Raw genomic sequence first — 19,162 nt, 5'->3', positions numbered from 1 at the left:
TGAATTCAACCAGGAATATATAGATAAGAAAGGCTAAAATGAGAATCACTCCACTGTAATCAAGAGAGGATTATGATGGATGCCCAAGGTCAAGGCTTGATGACCAATGCTTTTAAAAGATGAGTGGTCTCAGCAATGACAATAAGTGCAAGTGCAGGTTCTGCCACACTGAAAAAGAGTGTGTAAACCACATAAGTTCTGCTGTACAATGTGGTACAATGGAGTGTGTAAATATCTTCCCTGGACTATTGATTGTAGCAGCAAATCCTGGAAACATACCAGAAAAAACAGTTGGAAGAAAGTCACAATAAGGCCACAATGACTATGAAATTCCTAAATTTTTTTTATATAAAAAAACAAACAAACAAACAAACAAAAAAAAAACTATTAAATCTGGCATAGTGACATAAGGAGGAGAAAGAAGCGACCTTAGAAGTGTGCCCAATGATGTTGGGTCAAACGAAGCTAAGAAAAAAAAAGATAATGACAAACCAAGATGTTATTCATAATGCAAAAAGAAACTGGAATCTTAGGAAGAGCTTCATTATTCCAGTAATTATAGTAGCAACCAGACATGAAAACGAATTTTGAAAATTACCTGGCAAATATACCCGGTGAACCAATTACAAAAGAAATATAAACAATTGCACTTAAGAGACAGTTAGAATCTTTTCTTGGTTAGAATGCATGAGATAGCAGGTGAATATCTGGCATCCAGTAGGGTGCTCCATTTCCAGGAAAAAAAAAAATTGAATGCTTACTAGATAGGTATTATTAATGATTTCGAAATTTATTAAAAAAAAATATGACTATGGTACCATCCGCTAGAATTGAAACCAGAACAATTTTCAGCCTTAGCCATTATTTATCTCTCCAGTGCCGTTACCATCTGAACTATGAATGCTTAATTTTGTGCATGCGCAAAAATAACAGGAGTAATGTTTTATTCGATTTACCCTGCCAAGGTTAACGATTTTTAATTTTGATCCTTTAGCAATTTTTGCCAACTAAAAACCAAATCAAAATTGTACTACAGGTCCAAATACCCTATATACCAAATTTCAACTCTGTAGCCGAAATACAGAGAGGAGTTTGGTAGAGACATTTCGCACACACACCAACAAGGTCACATATGAGAGAGAAAGAGAAATATTTCTGTGTACTAGAATCTTTCCAATTCAATAGTTCTATGCAATTATGCAGAATGTAGAAAATATGCATAAATAGAATTCAGCATGAAACCAATCATCTAATAAGAGATCAAAACATGAGTAATTAATGGACGCATTACAAGAGCAACCGGACATGAATAAAAAGAATTTGGAAAATTACCTGGCAAGTATACTCGGTGAACAAAGTGCAAAAGAGATATAAACAATTGCACTTAAAAGGACGGTTAGAATCTTTTCTTGGTTAGAATGTATGAGATAGCAGGTGACTGTCTGGCATCCAATAGGATGCTCCATCCTCAGAAAAAAAAAAAAAAAATGAATATCACCCACAGGTGTCTAAGGCAGTGTTTCCCAAACCTTTTCATCTTCAGAGAACCATTTCAATAATAGTGATATCTCAACTATCGTCCACATTAAAAAATATTTTACAATCTTATTAATTTCTACTTCATAATACAAAATTTTCCTTTTTATAACCGACTAGCAGGTCACCCGGTGTTGCTCAGTCATAAAATATGCATAAATATATTTTAATTCATATAGATTTATTATTATAATAGAGCCAATTCTTTATTATTATCCAATATATTAATGATATAGAAGTTTATTGAAAAAAAAATAAATAAAAATATGACTATGGTACCATCCGCTAGAATTGAAACCAGAACATGTTCCAGCCTTAGCCATTATTTATCTCTCTCCAGCATCATTACCATCTGAACTACCAACAGATAGATATGATAGGTTAAAAATTGAGCGGTTTTCAGCTATGAATGCTTCATTTTGTGCATGCGCAAAAATAATAGCATGAGTAATATTTTATTCGACTTACCTTGCTAAGGTTAACAGTTTGTTTTCAATTTTGACCCCTTAGTAATTTTTGCTGACTAAAAACAAAATCGAAAGTGTGCTACAAGTCCAAATACCCTATATATCAAATTTCAACTCTGTAGCCGAAATATCCAAAGAGGAGTTTGGTAAAGACTTTTTGCACACACACACACACACCAACAAGGTCACATATGAGAGAGAGAGAGAGAGAAATATTTCTGTTTACTAGAACGTTTTCAATTCAAAATTCTACGCAATTATGCAGAATGTAGAAACTATGCATATGTAGAATTCAGCGTGAAACATATCATCTAATAAGAAATCATAAAAAATGAATAAGTAATTAATAAACACTCGTTTTTCAAAAGGAATATGCAAATTAGTAAACATTCATGTAGTTGCTTGCATACCAATGACCGAGTATATTATGTTTTAATAATTTTTAGATAAAAAAAAAAAAGAGGCTTTTAATATCAATGTAAAAAAAAACTTAACTTTCATAGGTATGTAAATTTAGGTTAAAAAATATCTTCCTTAAATTTACCCGACAATTTTGTAAAAAAAAAACATTTGCATATATGTGTAAAGGCATAATTATCCGACAATTTTGTAAAAAACAAAACAAAAACTAACAAACATTTGCATATATGTGTAAAGGCATAATTATCTGCCTATTTATCAGCATCTCTTGAAGGATGAACCTTGGCAAGAATCTTGGTTGGGAAACCCTGGTCTAAAGTCCCTATACAGGGGCTTGCCAGGACAACCTGACATAAGGATACTTCCTCTATAAGTAAAACCTAACCAAATATTAAAAATCATATAGCATTCAAAGACTGAATAAGATTTCTTCAGTATGTTTAATTACAAGCAATGATGCAACTTCTTCAACTATGTTGCCTATAGTAACAGCATTAAGCTGGATTCTCCACCAGACTAGATGAATTCTTGCCTTAGAATCCAGAAATAACAAGAAATTACAAGAAAGATATACTTTAACAAGATTAACTAATCGATAACTAAATGTTACCAAAGGCAAGATAAGTTACTCTTTTTTGTTGAAATTCACATTGGCTAGAGCACTTCTGCTGTTGGCTGTCAGAAGTTGCTTTTGAGCGAAAGGCTTTTTTTTTTCTTTTAAATACATGCGTGACACGCCAAAAGGTGGACAGTTTTAGTTTCCAGCAATGACTTGTCGTGAAAGAACGTGTAGAAATCGTGTCTAATTCAAGAGAAATTTTCATGCCTTTATCCCTGCAGACAGAATAGCTGTTTTACTAAATTCTTGACTTGCCAATACCAGTTCTGAAGCATGTAGGGGTGCATCATTTCTGCATGCATAGATTGAATTAAGAGATCCGTTCAAGGTGTTCTAGCCTTGCGAACTCAGTGTCTTCAAGGGTCTTTTACCTCTAAATTTTCTTCAGATCATCCTGGATAAGTTTTGTATTTTAACTTATTTTAAAGAGGTTTTTTTTTTTTTACTTTGAAGCCCAGGTAGTGTCAACCGTTAAGTTAGAAGTTAAAATCGCTAACATTAGACGGTCATCTGTTATTCTCGATAATTGCTCAAAAATCGAAAATTAAACAGAATGCTGGTAGAAACACACCCAATAAATGCAACTATGACTTAAGACTTGGTATTACTTGTTTTAAACTATATAAACACTTAAAATTTTTAAAAAAAAAACAACAAAAAAAAAAAAAAACAACAGTAAAACCTTATGCAAGTAGGTGACGAGCAACCTATCTTGCCTTTGGTAACATTTATTTAATATATCGTTTTTTTTAAATCACCTTTTCGTTTTGCTGTCTATACTGAAAAACGGCATTTTTTTTTTTTAGCATATTATTAAAAGGTCCACCCTCCCAGGCTTGGCCTTCCCCATTTGAGAAGGGGTTAGCTTATTGCTAATCACCTGAGGCATCTCTGCTGGGGAATGGTGATGGGGCTCAGATGCATCTTTTACAGAATCGGAGTGCTTTGCCTTTAGAGTGCTGAGTTTTCAATCCCACATTTCGACTCTACAGTCACATTTCTCACAGTGAGATAGAAATAAATACCTTTTTGTCGTTCATTTTCTATACTTTTCAGTGTACGTTAATATTTTTTTACCAATATTTCATAGTTTCCCTGTAATTTTATTTTTAACTGACAATTTTCACAAACAATAAAATTAGTCAGTTTTATAACAATTTGGTTCTATCAATAATTTAGTGACTAAAAAGATACCGTAATAATAAAATGGTAATATTGAATTGTCTAACCTAGAAGCCGCTATTTGGAATTTGTGGGCTGCCATCACTGGACATATCTTGTATCAAACAGTCTTAAACAACGTTTTAAGTTTAACTAGCAGGCCACCTCAGCGTTGCCCGGTCGTAAAATACATTTAAATGATATCTTAATTTATGCAAATTTTGTATTTAATATTACAGAGCTAATTCTTTATGATTCACTGTAGGTTTCGTTGTGGGGTATCAGATAGAATGGTTGCGATAAGGCGAGAGCTGAGCAATCACAGGTTTAATTTCTGAAATGCCATCACAGGAAATTCAACCAGTGAACTAAGGGCAATAACTATTCTCAACTTCAAAATTATATAAGGGACTTAATTACTACACCATCTCCTTTCTTCAACTGAGAGCGAACTCATCTCATTACTTAAAATTAGATTTATTTATTTATTATTTTTTTTTTTTGTTAATCTTTAATATAAATCTCACCTGTCTGTTCAAATGTATGTATGTCTGCCTAAAACTTTCGACAGAGGTGACGGATTTTCATGAAGTCAGTATCGTTTTGAACTCAACCCTTCGGACAACAAATATTGAAAAATTGGCTAAAAACATTAATTCCTTCACCCTCAACTTGACACTTTTCTACAAGGAGAGGGGGGGGGGTCGCTATTTTTGCCGATATTATTGAAATTGACTAGCCTTAATTTAAACCTTTGTCACTTCTGGTTTGGCGATGGATGCAACAGCAAAGACGTCATGTTTTGTTTTTTTTCACATTCTTTTCCTCCTTCGTGGTACGGGCTCGAGCCTGCCTGCATACCACATTTTTTTTTATTTGCTTCACACACACCTCCAAACACCCGGGCAATACCGGACACCCAGGCTAGTTGGATAATATTGTCAGTTTTTCTAAGAGTATGCAGAGCTTTATAGCTCTAGTCTCTGTGAGGCCTTTATAAATGTTCGGGATCTTAACTTGGTGGTAGATATACTGGATCCACTGGTGTGTGTGATTCAGTGGTCATCTGTTCTATCCGTGTAGGTGATGCCTGTCCCTTAGATTTCCTTCTATTGCTATTCCTTCAGCAGATGCTTTGACTTTCAGATTCAACTATGTAGGATTTTGGTGCCGCACCAGAATGCTGAAGGATTCCGGGCTCTCATAGCTTTGCTTTTCATGCTGGAACAACTTTCTGCCCCGCATGTAGAAGTGGGTGTTGTCTGTTATGCAGTTTGTCATAACAGTTCTTTGATCTCTCTTTGTACTGCTGTTCTTTTCTGCTCATCGCAGAATTGCTGCTTGGCTACTAGTAATATTTGTCGGCCATTGAGCAATTCTGCTAAAAAGTCGATGTTTGCAAACATTGCTGTGGCTCTGTATGCCATCGTTGCAAGATAACTATCTTGTCAAGTTTCTTGTACCTTCAGTAGTATGATCTAGAATAGACCTTAAATTACTTGTTTGTGAACTATGGCCATTGTCCAAATATAGAATTTCCAATACACCTTGTTTCTCTAATATTGTCTTTATATTTGTGATGATGGCTGCTACTGCTGCCCGAGATGGAGTGGAAGCATTGTATGAATACACTTCGGCCATACTGGTCATTTACAAGCAGATATTCCTTCCAAGCCATTAAGGATAAATTTGTGCTAACATATTGTTTAGGGTAAGGGTTTCTTGCTGGTACATCAATTCAGCAGGGATACTTGATACTTTTGGCAAACGTAACAATTAAGCAATGGCTCATTCATTTCATACGAAGTATAGAACTGAATGAGCTCTTACAGGGCTTTACATTGCGAGTGAAACAGTCGCATTTGCGAGTAATTTTTCAAAGTGGCGACTAGAAACAATGAAACATTTATCTTTTGGCGATTGTATTTCTTTCACAGACACTCTTGCAAAGCTCACTTACGGAGTGAAAAATATCTTTTCAACTTTTTTTTTTTTTTTTTTTAATAAAACGAGCAAAGTCAAATTATTTAAACAATAAAAGGTTTAACAAAACAATATTCTTTTTTTTTAACAAAGGCTGTTTAAAAAAAAAAATAAACTCTGAAAAAATTAGAATACCTTCAAGTATCAATATAAAATTTGTATATTTAGAATTACACTTATTAAAAAAAAAAAAAAAATACAAAAATATCTTTATGATGAACATACTCGTCACAGAATGAAGATATCATATTCTAAAAATCATGTGGGTTTCACTAGTAAACAAAAATATTTAGTTGTCAAAGGTCAACTAAAGATAAATTTGTCCGTAGAGCCCCGTCTAAGTCTAGTTTTCTCAACACCTTGAATGGATTTCTTTCAATATAACTCTTTGCAGGGAAGCTGGTATTATGACTTTGTTGCTCTTAAGCAAAATACCATTTTCAACACAAATGTCATCTCTAAAAGTTCCAAAATGATAAGGAGTAGTTTGGGCAGTCAGCTCGATTGGTAGGCCAGCTGGACATTACTAAAAAAAACTTGTAAATATGGTAATGGGTCTTGCAACGTCTCAACTTTGATGCTTGCTATTTTGGTTGGTGAGAAATCAAAGTAGGTCATCTTACTGTGGACACTGAGGTCAATTCCTTCAATGTGCTTCGTAGGTCTATGTGATACTCATGGTAGGCAGTCTGCAATTGCTACTATTTTTCCAGGAGTATATTTCACAATGAAGTCATACGCTTCTACTTCAGTAGCATTCTCACAAGTCTTGGAGGTGCTCATAATAGATTCTTCAGCACTATTGATTCTAATGGCTGATAATTTATGTGGATGATTATTTTGTGACCCCCATACATAATGGTGAAATCTCTACAAGCTAAAATGATGGATAACACGTCCTTCTCGATGTTTGAGTATCGAGCTTCTGAGCCCGATAGCTTTGCTTGCAATTGCGACCGGCATCTCCTTTTGTAGCAAAGCTACACTTATACCTACAATCAATACCTCTGCCTATAACACAATAGATTCCTTCGGGTCAAAATATTGGAATGTTGTACTGCTTCCGATTTCTTCTTTGATTTCCTCCTGGTCTGAGCTTCAATCTATGCCCTCCCCCCCTTGCCAAACTTTCACGAAAAACACTCATCTACCCAAAACCACTATCAATTTCCCACACACTTTATCTGTGCCAAAACCTAAATGTAGATTCCATGAACAAAGCTTCTTTCTTAGAACTGCATGCCTGTTTGCCTGCTTTAAAGCTGACTACAATGATTGTCTTCAAGTCCAATGTAAACAAGTTCTTGATGAACTGTCCCTCTAAGTAATCCAATTTAAAAAATTCCCACTACTTATGTTTACTACGCTATAATCACATTAACTAATGTATACCCATTAACCCTTATCTTCGAGTGCCCTCCAGGCCTTGATAAGTGGTGATTCCTGTGTAAAAATAAATATATATATATATATATATATATATATATATATACTTTCTGTCGCTGCGATGACTATGTGAAATCATTTCTTTTAGAAAAAGTCATGAAGAAGTTGTGGTGAAAATTTACGTAATTAACCAATCCTAGAAAACTGGTGCGCTGTTTTACATCCTTGAGTGGTTTCATTTGTATAAATGCCTCTACTTTCTTAGATTCTGGATTATGGAGGGATTATCGGATAGGATGGTTGCGATAATGAACGGTTAAGGCGAGAGCCCAGTAATCGCATACTTTGTTATTCTAATGCCATTACAGGAAATTCAACCAACGAACTAAGGCCAAATAACTCTTCTCGACTTCCGAGTTATACAAGGGACTTAACTACTAAACACCTAATATATAGTAGTGACAGCCTGGCGTGACTGTCATAAAATATGCTCAAATGATATTTTAATTTATGCACATTTCATATTTTATTATAGTATAAAAATCAATATTCTATTGATTATTATATTGTACCTAATATATAGTGATAATTTCAAGTTTAAAAAAAGAAAATGACCTGGGTGCCATCAGCTAGAATCGAAACCAAAACGCATAGCTGTCAAGTCTTATTACTTTTTGATCCAAGTTCATACGCACATAAAAACTTTAAAAAAAATAACGTTAAAGATATAAATGTATATTTGCATGGGTAAAAGTAACACATGTAGTCAACTAACACCTACCAAATTCAAATTTTTTCTATTTTGACCACTTATTTTTACTGTTTAAAATATAAATCGAATTTGTTTCACAGGTCCAAAATTCCCTATCTATCAAGTTTCAAGTCTGTAGACCAAAAACTGGCTGAGTAGTTTCACAGAGATTGTTCCTCAGAGAGGCAAGGGCAGAGAGAGAGAGAGAGAGAGAGAGAGAGAGAGAGAGAGAGAGAGAGAGAGAGAGAGAGAGAGACGGTTTCAAACCGACGAATGATCACACACTAAAAATAATTACATTAATAATTCAAATAAAAATCGATTTTTTTCAGAGTGTTTTTAGTAATTAAATAATTGTATTTTTAATTTTCATTTTAAAAATTCCAGCACATTTTAATAATTATAAATTTTATTTGAAAAAAAGATGTGACTTTTTTTTATCACCGTTTGGTGCAAGGGAGGCAGTTTATTGGCAGAGGCTTTTGTTGACAGCTGCTGGTACATTATAATTAGATAAAAAAAAAAAAAAAAAATGATAATTTTAAGTAAAAACACTATTACGTAATTACGTGTCATGATGCACAAACACCTGTGGCAAATTCAGAATAGTGGCAGAATGCAGACCACATTGCTTTTTTAGATAGAATTTTTAGGCGCTTTAAAAAAAAAAAAAAAAAAAAAAAAAAAAAATCAATTTTCACCCCAAACAAGGCATAGTGCCGCTTTGAAGTAGGGCGCTACTATCGGTAACATAATTTGCAGGGGTATTATGAAGGAAGTTGAGTAGTAAGATGTTTGTTCACATTACACTTGAACTTCTGCATATCAGTACAGTTGGGAAAGCAGAATCCCGGAAGGGAGTTCCAAAGACTTGAAGTTTGGAGGAAGAAACTACTGGAGTAAAAAGGCTTTTTTACACCTACGGATCTCTACTGTAAAGGGGTGGGACTTAGTTGCTCGTCGGGGGTAGTCACGTCGAGGAGGTACAAGTGCTGGTAGTTCGTCAGAGCATTCACCATTAAAGTATTTGTAGAACAGGTAGAGGGATGCAACAGTTCGTCGATGGGACAGAGGCTGAAACCTAGATGACAGTTCAGGACCTATCAGGTTGGCGACTCTTTTGAACCCTGTCCAGGAGTAGGAGACAGGCAGCAGATGCACCAGCCCAAATGTGACAACAGTACTCTATACATGGGCGTATGGTGGCCTTATAGATATATATTTAGAAACCAATTCCTAATATGAGGAGGGGGGGGGCTTGTTTCTCTTTTTTTATGTACTTTCACCTAACAAATTAGTAAGCTAAAGATACCGTAAAAATTGAATTTAACAATTGCCACTTCTACACTATTGGGACGAGAGTTTGTAATCGATACACTATTCTACACTATTAGCACGAAATTTCGGAAATCGTAAAACTGAATTTCACATGAAAACAATGGTATCTACGTACTCCTCGTATTTTCAAGATGATTATATCCAAAAATTACGAAAAACGATAAGGTATAAAATTATTAATTAAAGAAAATAAATAGAATTTGATGAAAACGATCGTAAAACACAGGAGAGTTCAAAAGGGAGGTAATTTTCCGTTTCGATTTAAACAAAATGGCGGCAATTGTTCACCAACTACCACGATTAAACTTGTTTTTTTTTTTAAATAATTCAGTAATATTCAGGTAATTCTGACTGCATAATTTGAAGCTACTATTGTAACTCATTAGAAATGCCAAAAGAAAAAAAAACAAAAAACAGTTGAAATCATTGCTTTTTATCTGAAAACTTCATTTATCGATTACAAACTCTCGCCCCAATAGTGTAGAAGCACCAATTGTCAAGTTAAATTCAATTTTTACGGTATCTTTAGCTTACTAATTTGTTAGGTGAAAGTACATAAAAAAAAAGAGAAACAACCCTCCTCCTCATATTAAGAATTGGTTTCTAAATAGTAACGTTATTTCAGAAATATCTCCATTTTGCATAAATACCAAAAATTCAATATCGCCAATAAAACGAAAAAGTGGTTATATATATATATATATATATATATATATATATATATATATATATATATATATATATATATATATAAGCTGAACGTCTGTGTGTGTGTCTGGTCACGAATAGGCTCCTATATGGTTGACTATTATAGAAAACTGATCACATATAATGATAGAAGATGTATCGAAACACAAGAATGGGTATGTTTGATATGGCATAATGATGATTCATTAAAATTGTGGGGTCTGCGTACGCGTCTGGTCCACAAAGTACGGAAATAAAAAATTAAAAAATTAAAAAAAAAGTTTACAAGTGTTTTTGATATAGATGTACATAATACTTTGATAAGTATGTTTTAACTTAAATAGGGATGGTATAAAATAGAATGGAAATAGGCACAAACTTTAATAAAGACTTTTCATATCTATCTGCATAAGTATACTTAGATAATTATGTTTCAGTTTGAAATATGGTATAATAAAATTATGGGGTGTTCGTTCGCGCATGACCTCCATAGAATGTAAATATGTCACAAAGTTTAACAAGGTTTTTTTTTTTAATATAGATCCACAGAATATTGTGGTAAGTGTTTGTTTCAGTGTGAACAGGTATGATATAATAATTTATGAGGTTTATCTATTTTATTTTTACTTTCATCATATTTTGTTTTGGTTTTGATACTCCCAAATTCGAAGCTATCTCTTTACAACCCTTCCTTTTCATAACCTATCATACTTTCATAAATCAGAGTGCATTCTGTAGGCTGTTTTTGAACCCAGTCAACGACGAGTACTTTTGTTAGTATATATATAAAAATGGATATACGGCACAATCGCGTTTACACATCGGTTCCCGTCAGATCACCGAAGTTGAGCCTGGTTAGTACCAGATGGGTAACCATTTGGGAATTCTAAGCGTTGTATGTGCTCTCCGCTTATCTCGCCATTTGTTCCCAGTTGCATTGTCAATACACTTCACTTGCCACTTGTATTTAATAATGTCGACTCAGAAGAGGTGTGGTTGGAGATTGCGCACTTCCTGCCACAAAAATTTCGCGCGCAGACACCCCTTCGTGGGTATCCATAGTCTGTCAAAGACTGAAGGAGCCCCCCAAACATATATATAATGGGTTAAAAGATAGCAACGAGAAAAAAAAAAAAAAAAAAAAAAATGTAATATTTGAATGAGTATCCATCGCCAACAATTGTTTTTTGTTTTGTTTGTTTTTTAAATTTATTTTTATTATTTTATATTTTGATTTTTAATTGTTTAATTATTTAGATCATTGTAATAATTTTTTTAAGTCATTGAAATAGTTTTAACGCGTTTCGAACGTCATTTAAAACACCCTCTTCAGAAAATTTTTTGAATATTTTACGAACTAAGATATTTAGAATGTAGAATTTTTATTATTTTACAAACTTTCTGAGATGCTTTAATGAACGACCGGGTTTGTATTACTGCCCTCTCCACGGATTCGAAAAAGTTGTCAAAAAACAAATATATAACAAATAAATGTTATCAATGGCAAGAAGTTAGTTTTTTTGTTTGTTTTTTTTTTTTTTACCTAACTGGATATGTTTTTAGTGTTTTTATTCAATGTAACACGTTTATTCAGCTCGAAAAACATACAGTGTTTACCGATGTATTGGAAAATTTAAAATGGCGCCCGACTCTCTCTTTGAGACGGTAAGTTTGGGAAAAGGAGTTATAAATAAAAACGTAGACAAAATACGGTTAAAAACTCGCTCATTATATGTTACCGTGACATAGGCTGACACATATTTGGTGGGTTTCTAACAGCATTTTGCATATTTTTTATTTTTAACTCCTTTTCCCAAACTTACCGTCTCAAAGAGAGATTCGGGCGCCATTTTATATTTTCCAATACATCGGCAAACATTGTATGTTTTTCGAGCTGAATAAACATGTTACATTAAATAAAAACACTAGAAAATTATCCAGTTAGGTAGAAAAGTAACTTATCTTGCCTTTGATAACATTTATTTGTTATATTTGTTTTTTTGACAACTTTTTCGAATCTATGTGTACAGTAATACAAACCCCTATATTTTTTTAAATTTTATTTTTACCCATTTTTCGTTTTGTTGTTCAAATGAAATCAAAACGAAAGTATAAACCTCCCGAGCAACGCCAATTCTGTGTAAGTAAAGCACATTGATAAACCTTTCGTGAGTCAACCAAGGTTCAGCAGTGAAAGTAATCAACATCTGTTCAAGCAACAAGCGGTGTTCTTTAGAGATCCGCTCACTCTCGACATGTCTTCTCGCGGGAATAATCAACGAAATTAAGACAAAGAACACGCAATCCAATCATCTAATAAATAAATTAAAAAGAAAAGGCGGTACTTATGCAGAGAGAAGGTACCGTTCTTTTTTTTTTTTAATAGTATTTCAAAGTTGAATTCAACTTTTACGGCATCATTTGGGGTTTTTTTTTACGATCTGTCCCAGCGTAGTATAAACACTCTCCAATCACCCCATGTTAAAAACGGCTTTCGCAATAAACACCCCTCCTACCAACCTCCCCATGTTAAGAACGACTTTCGAGGTTGGGGGGGGGGTATCCCGAAAACCGTTCTTCACATGGGAAGGTTGGGGTGTTTCTGGGGTATGTCGTAAAAATTTACCATCTTTTGTTTATTAAATTATCAGGTGAAAGAACAGAATACTTGCAAAACACCCTCCCCATGCTAAGAATGGAGTTCTAAATAATAGCGTTATTATTTCAGCACGGTATCTTCTCTACATAACTACCATAATTAACGAAGTCACAGGTGTGAAATTAAAAGTAGGAATGAAGTGCTGAAAGTCTTAAACGGAATTTCGTCAAATGAAAACTTAAAAAAAAAAAACAAATAAAAAAATAGAAGTGATTTTATACCAGGAATAATAAAAAATAAATCCGTATATATACAAAAAGTTTTTCTTGGTTTTGTTTTCTTTTAAATAAAAATAAAAACTAACGAATATCGATAAAAAGAACAGCAAATGCCTGTAAAGTATCACGGGACAAACAAATACAAGTTAAACGAATTCCTTAATGAAGTTGTACATTTCGAAAAATATTTCATTAATGGAATAATTTTTTAGCAGTAAAAACTTTGCTACAACAGTTTATTTTATGAATGAAATAATTGTAATTATTTTTTTGGAAATCAAGTTCGTTCCCATTAAACTTTTACTAAAAATACTAATGATGAAAACTTGGGTTTTATACTAAAATATTTGTTTCTTCTGCTTTAGCGGATTTTATTTATTTCACATAAATCTCGAAATATATAAATTGATAATTGAAGAAAAAAGCAACTTTTATTTCCGCTCATAAAACTTTTTTTTTTATATGTAAAAAAAAAAAATAAATAAATAAAATAATAATTTCAAATTATTTAGGATAGATAGAAAAAAATTGCTTACAAGAAAGACGACAGATCAAAAGAATTTTTTTTTTATTAAATTGTAAAGTGAAAGCCCAGAATAGTTACAAAACACCCTCCCCTCTACATGTTAAGAATGGCTTTCTAAATAATATTATTTCAACGCAGTAAGGCCATTTTTTTACGACCTGTCCCAGCGTAGTATAAACATCTCCAACCTCCCCATGTTAAGAACGGCTTTCGGGGTTGGGGGGGTGTTTATTCCGAAAGTCGTTCTTAACATGGGGGAGGTTGGGGTGTTTATAATACGCTGGTGGCTGGGGCAGTGGGGCACTGGGGCACATCGTAAAAATTTACCACAATAAATGCATAAAGTGCCAATTTAGTTAGACAACAAACAGCAAAATCATTAATCAAATTTTGATTGATTTAATTAATTTCTATTTCTGTTTTCGTAAATTTATATCGATTTTTTGGTGCTAATGCAATGCACTTACTGATCCGCGCTATTTTTTAAATCGTATTTCCAAGTTTAATTAAAGTTTTATATGTTTTTATTCAATTGTAAGGTTAAAGTACAGAATAGGTACAAAACACCCTCCCCATGTTAAGAATGTTTTTTTTTTTTTTTTTTGTTAAATAATAACGTTATTATTTCAGCACGGATCAATAAGTGCATGAGTACCATTTTATAACACAAAAATAATAATTTAATAATGAACAATAAGCAAAAATTCAAATTAATCTAAAACTATGTTTTCTAAAATAAACAATCTGAGTTATGTCCCCTGTTTCTGCAAACTTATTTTTTAAAATTCGATCTGTTGCTTTTACAAGCCCTAAAAACTTATTCTGACGAAAAACAACTTAATTCGTTTTTATAAACTGTTGCTTAGAAACGTTAATGAATTTTTCTTTTCTTTTTTTTTTTTTCTAAGAGAAAAAAAGTTAATTTAAATGTGAAAAAATATATATATAAAGTTTTTTCTTCTTACCTATGTCAATGTAGAAGGAGGACACGTATGTCTTTGGGGGTTCAGGTGGTTGATTATTTAACGGGTGTACCGAGTTGGAATACGTTTTGTTCGCCTTCATTGTGGGGCTCGTCGAGTTGTAAGTATTTGAGTCTCCTTTTTCTGTTGGGTAAACCGAAGAAGGAGAAGAAGAAAAATGAGAAAGATAATGTCGAGACGAAGGGTCCGACTCGATCCTTATCGTAGCGGTAGATTTTAAGTTACGTTGCATGGCTGGTAGATTCGAATCCCATCAAATTCCGATCCGAAAGTGCGTGTTGCTGATTGTGTACTCCTTGATGTAAAAAAAAAAGGGGGGGGGGACCTACATGGTTATTTATCAACAGGCCTACCAGTTTCTTTTTTTTTTTCTTTTCTCATTCGTTAAAAAAAAAAAAACGGACAAGTTTCACGCACTATCATGTAAAAAATGGGGGGCGAACAACGGAAGACTCGCCGTGCAAAATCCAAGCAGTGGTCGTTCGTCGTCTAACGTCCGCTCTAAATTTGACATAGAAAACCAAAAGGCCGAGACTTGGTTTCTTTTTGTTCTTGTTTGTCAACTTTAGAGCGGAATTTACTTTTTTCTTTCTTTCCTTTTTCTTCCTCTTCAGCCCTCACCACTCCCATTCAAACAGATTTGTTTATTTATTTATTCTTTAATTTAGTAAATTTGATTTTTAAATAGAACTCAACCTAATTAAAAAAAAAAAAAAAATACAGAAAAATTTTCATGGTCTACGTACCTCTCTTCCCCATACTAAGAATGGGTTTCTAAATAACCTTATTATTTCAGCACGATACTTTCTCTGCATAAATCACATTAAACTCATATAAATCGATCAAGTAGTTTTATGTTTACAAAAAAAAAAAATAATAATAATAATAATCATTTTTAAAGCAATGTGAAATCAGTAGCACTACAAGGCTGGTATCGCAAGTTTGAATTACCGTGAACTTATCTGTCTTTGTATTTTTTAATGTGGCAACGCGAGACAGTCCCTTTTTGCTTACTCATAAAATTTGATGTCCTTAGTTAAAAATAAAACTACTTGATCAATTTACGTAATTTTTGGAATATGACATCTTCGTTCGATGATGAGTATAGAAATGTAAAAAAAATTCTATATTTTTTGTAATTTCTTTTTAAAATTAGGTTGACTTCTATATAAGAACCTAAATTTGTAGTTAATACGTTTAACGACACCACCATCAAAAATGAGATTCTACATTTTTTAGGCGATTATGCGTGTACTAACACCATAAAAAATATTGCGTAAATAAAAATAAAAATAAAACAATTTAGAATTTAGAGTGGGAGATCAGTTTCGTATATTAATTTATCGTGATCCTAATGGCTCGAATATGGACTATATCCGAACCATTCTAATATATTTTACCAGTAACCCTAAGTTTAACTGGTAAAAACCACACCACAACAACAACAGCAGTATTTGTGGCTTGGTAGGCCAACACGCAACTTACCTTTAAAAACTTGTTCTGTCCATGTTTTCGGGTAGGCTGAAAATGAATATCGCATTTAAAACTGGGGCCAGCAACTAGTTTTTACGATATTGCAAACATGCTTTCCCCCCATGTGTCATGTTCACGCGGCGGCCATATTTGTTTATGGCACACGCGCGCAGAAACGGGGGGGGGGCGACGTAAATAAAATTTTAATGATTTTATTTTTAAACGAAAAAAGTCAATTTGGTAAAATGTTTGGTATTTTTTTTTTTTTTTTTTTTGCATTAAGTTCAACTCACCGTCCAGGCGTTTACATTCGAAATGTCGACTTTTATGGGGTTTCGGGCATGCTGACAACGAAGAACGGCTTTCGGAATAAACACTCCCAATCTCCCCATGTTAAGAACAACTTTCTGAATAAGCCCCACCCCCCAACCTCCTCATGTTAAGATTATCTTGTAATTTCATTATGTCGCCCCCCCCCCCCACACACCGTTTCTGTGCGCGTGCGCCATAAACAAATATGGCCGCCGCGTATATTACTACACGAAACATGCGGAAAAGTATGTTTGCAATATCGTGAAAAATAGTTGCTGGCCCCAATTTTAAATGCAATATTCATTTTCAGAATACCTGAAAACTCATAGAAAACAAGTTTTTAAAGGTTGCGTGTTGGTCTATCAGGCCACATTTATCATCATCATCATCATCATCATCATCATCATCATCATAAAAATAATCAGTAAATCCGCCTAAAAACGCATAGAATTTATCTTCCATAGCAACAAAAAGAAAAAGAAAAATGATTAACTGTCCTAAAAAAGCTAGAATAGCTGTAAAATTTGAGAAATAATTGTTCATGTGGTAAATTTTTACCTGGTTTTCAACATAACATGACGACTATAGAGATTTTCGGGTATGCTGAAAACGAATATCGCATTTAAATTTTCCGCAAATAAGTAGTTTTCCGGATATTAAGCAATGCCATTTCTTATGTTATTGCTGGTGCCCATCTTGGTATGCGTTTGTGCGTGTAAACGCAACCCCGAGAAACTACGCGCAAGCGCGTGTACCAAGATGGCCACCAACAATAACATAAGAAATGACATTGTTTAATATCCGGAAAACTACTTATTCGTGGAAAATTAAAATGCGATATTCGTTTTCAGCATACTTGAAAATCTTTAAAAGTTGTTATCTTAAAGGAAATTGTTTAAAATGTAACGTTTATTTTTCCTTCCTTTCTCTGTGTACATAAAACTAAACGAAACGTCCATGAACAAAGATTTTTTCCAAAAACTACCCACTTGTGAAACACTATACCATCAGGCTGCTTCCAAGCTGACTTCAAAATGGTCGTTTTCAAGTCCAATGTAAAGAAATTCTTGTTGAGCCATTTAGGTACTGGTGCATTTATTGATCCGTGCTGAAGAATAACGTTATTATTTAAAAAGCCGTTCTTAACATGGGGAGAGGAAGATGTTTTTGTAACTATTCTATACTTTAACCTTACAATTGAATAAAAAAAAAACATATCATAAAACTTTAATTAAACTTTGAAATACGATTTAAAAAAATAGTGCGGATCAGTAAGTGCACTAGCACTGCCATTTATTTTTTAATAATCAGATTCTGATCATTTTCAACCATTGTTATCAATCCTCACGGTGTTTGTCTCATCTCATTGTCCAACTGACAAATTATCCTCGAATGGCCAGGCTTTGATCAGTGGCGATTCGTTAGATCTTTTTTTTTTTCAGGATATTTACGTAATCGCTCCAGAAAGCAGAATCTATTTTTGTTTTATTGAAAAGGGGAGAGGCTGAGTGTGTTAATCTACAGCACTTGTTGTTTTTTCTTTTGTTTTTTTTTTAAATGAAACCTTGGTCCTTGCTCCTTTAATTGAAAAAAAATTAGGGCTTGAATTACATTTTTCGAGTAGTTATAAGCTTGGAAAGACAGGGGGTCGAATAATTCACGCCTCCCATTTTGAAATGTCCATTAAAAAGTAAATAATTAATTTACTCACCAAAGTGTTATATATCACAAATTGAAGAGAAAAGGTCAATAAATAATATATTCAAATTTAAAACAAAAAAAAAAGTAGTGTTTTTTAGAAATTTACCTGTAAAGTCCGAAGTTTAAAACCTTTTTTAAAAAAAAAACGCGTTGTTTTTTTTTTTTTTTTTTTTTTTAATGAAACCTTGGTTCTTGCTCCTTTAATTGAAAAAAAAATTAGGGCTTGAATTACATTTTTCGAGGAGTTATAAGCTTGGAAAGACGGAGTGGAATTATTCACTATTTTTCACGAAATTTCTGACACACCTATGTTAACGCTCCGGGTAATTTAATTGCTTTTATTTTAGGAGAGTTTCATCCGCTCAAAAGACGAGTTAACAAAGTCCCCCCCCCCCAATTAAGAATGGATTTCTAAAATACACAAATATCTAATCTACAATAATACACTTTTCGGTTAAGTCCAAAAATTCAGTACTCAACGTTAAGACGCCGGAAGTGGACTCAATTTACCTAAATATGGAACTAAAGACACAAAACATGAAACGAAATACGAAACCATACGGAAATAATTTATTTTCAAAAATTATTTTAGTTTTAACACTTCTTGTGCTATCATGAAACAATAAAAAATAATAAACTTTTATTTTTTGCATTATTTTGTTTTAACATGTGTGTTATTACACACAAAAAAAACTAATGAGAATTTTTATTTATGTTTCTATAAATGATGTCTTTTTGAAATAATATGTTTATGTTTTTCACGGGTTTTATCACATAATTTTGTCATAAATCATTTAAGTTTTTTTTTTATTAACAATTGTTGTGTTACCACAAAAATTATTTCAAACATTTTGGGTTTGTATTACTGTACACATAGATTCAAAAAAGTTGTCAAAAAGCAAATATATAACAAATAAATGTTATCAAAGGCAAGATAAGTTA

General features: G+C 33.1%; 1 protein-coding gene across 1 annotated transcript in view; it reads right to left on the bottom strand.

The window, feature by feature from the left end:
* Positions 1-15,295, bottom strand: part of LOC145241628 (uncharacterized) — a 194,199-nt gene extending 178,904 nt beyond the window's left edge. The window contains exon 1 of the mRNA XM_080104711.1: positions 14,717-15,295. Within this exon, the coding sequence (XP_079960837.1) occupies positions 14,717-14,966 (250 nt within the window). The 5' untranslated portion in view covers positions 14,967-15,295. The remainder of the gene's footprint in view (positions 1-14,716) is intronic.
* Between the last annotated feature and the right edge of the window lie 3,867 nt (positions 15,296-19,162).

The sequence above is a fragment of the Euprymna scolopes genome, chromosome 20 (genome assembly GCF_053919585.1).
Source record: "Euprymna scolopes isolate OS-2025 chromosome 20, ASM5391958v1, whole genome shotgun sequence".
Lineage (NCBI taxonomy): Eukaryota > Metazoa > Mollusca > Cephalopoda > Sepiida > Sepiolidae > Euprymna > Euprymna scolopes.
Note: the sequence above shows the minus strand (reverse complement) of the source record. Positions and strands in the feature narration are given on the sequence as shown.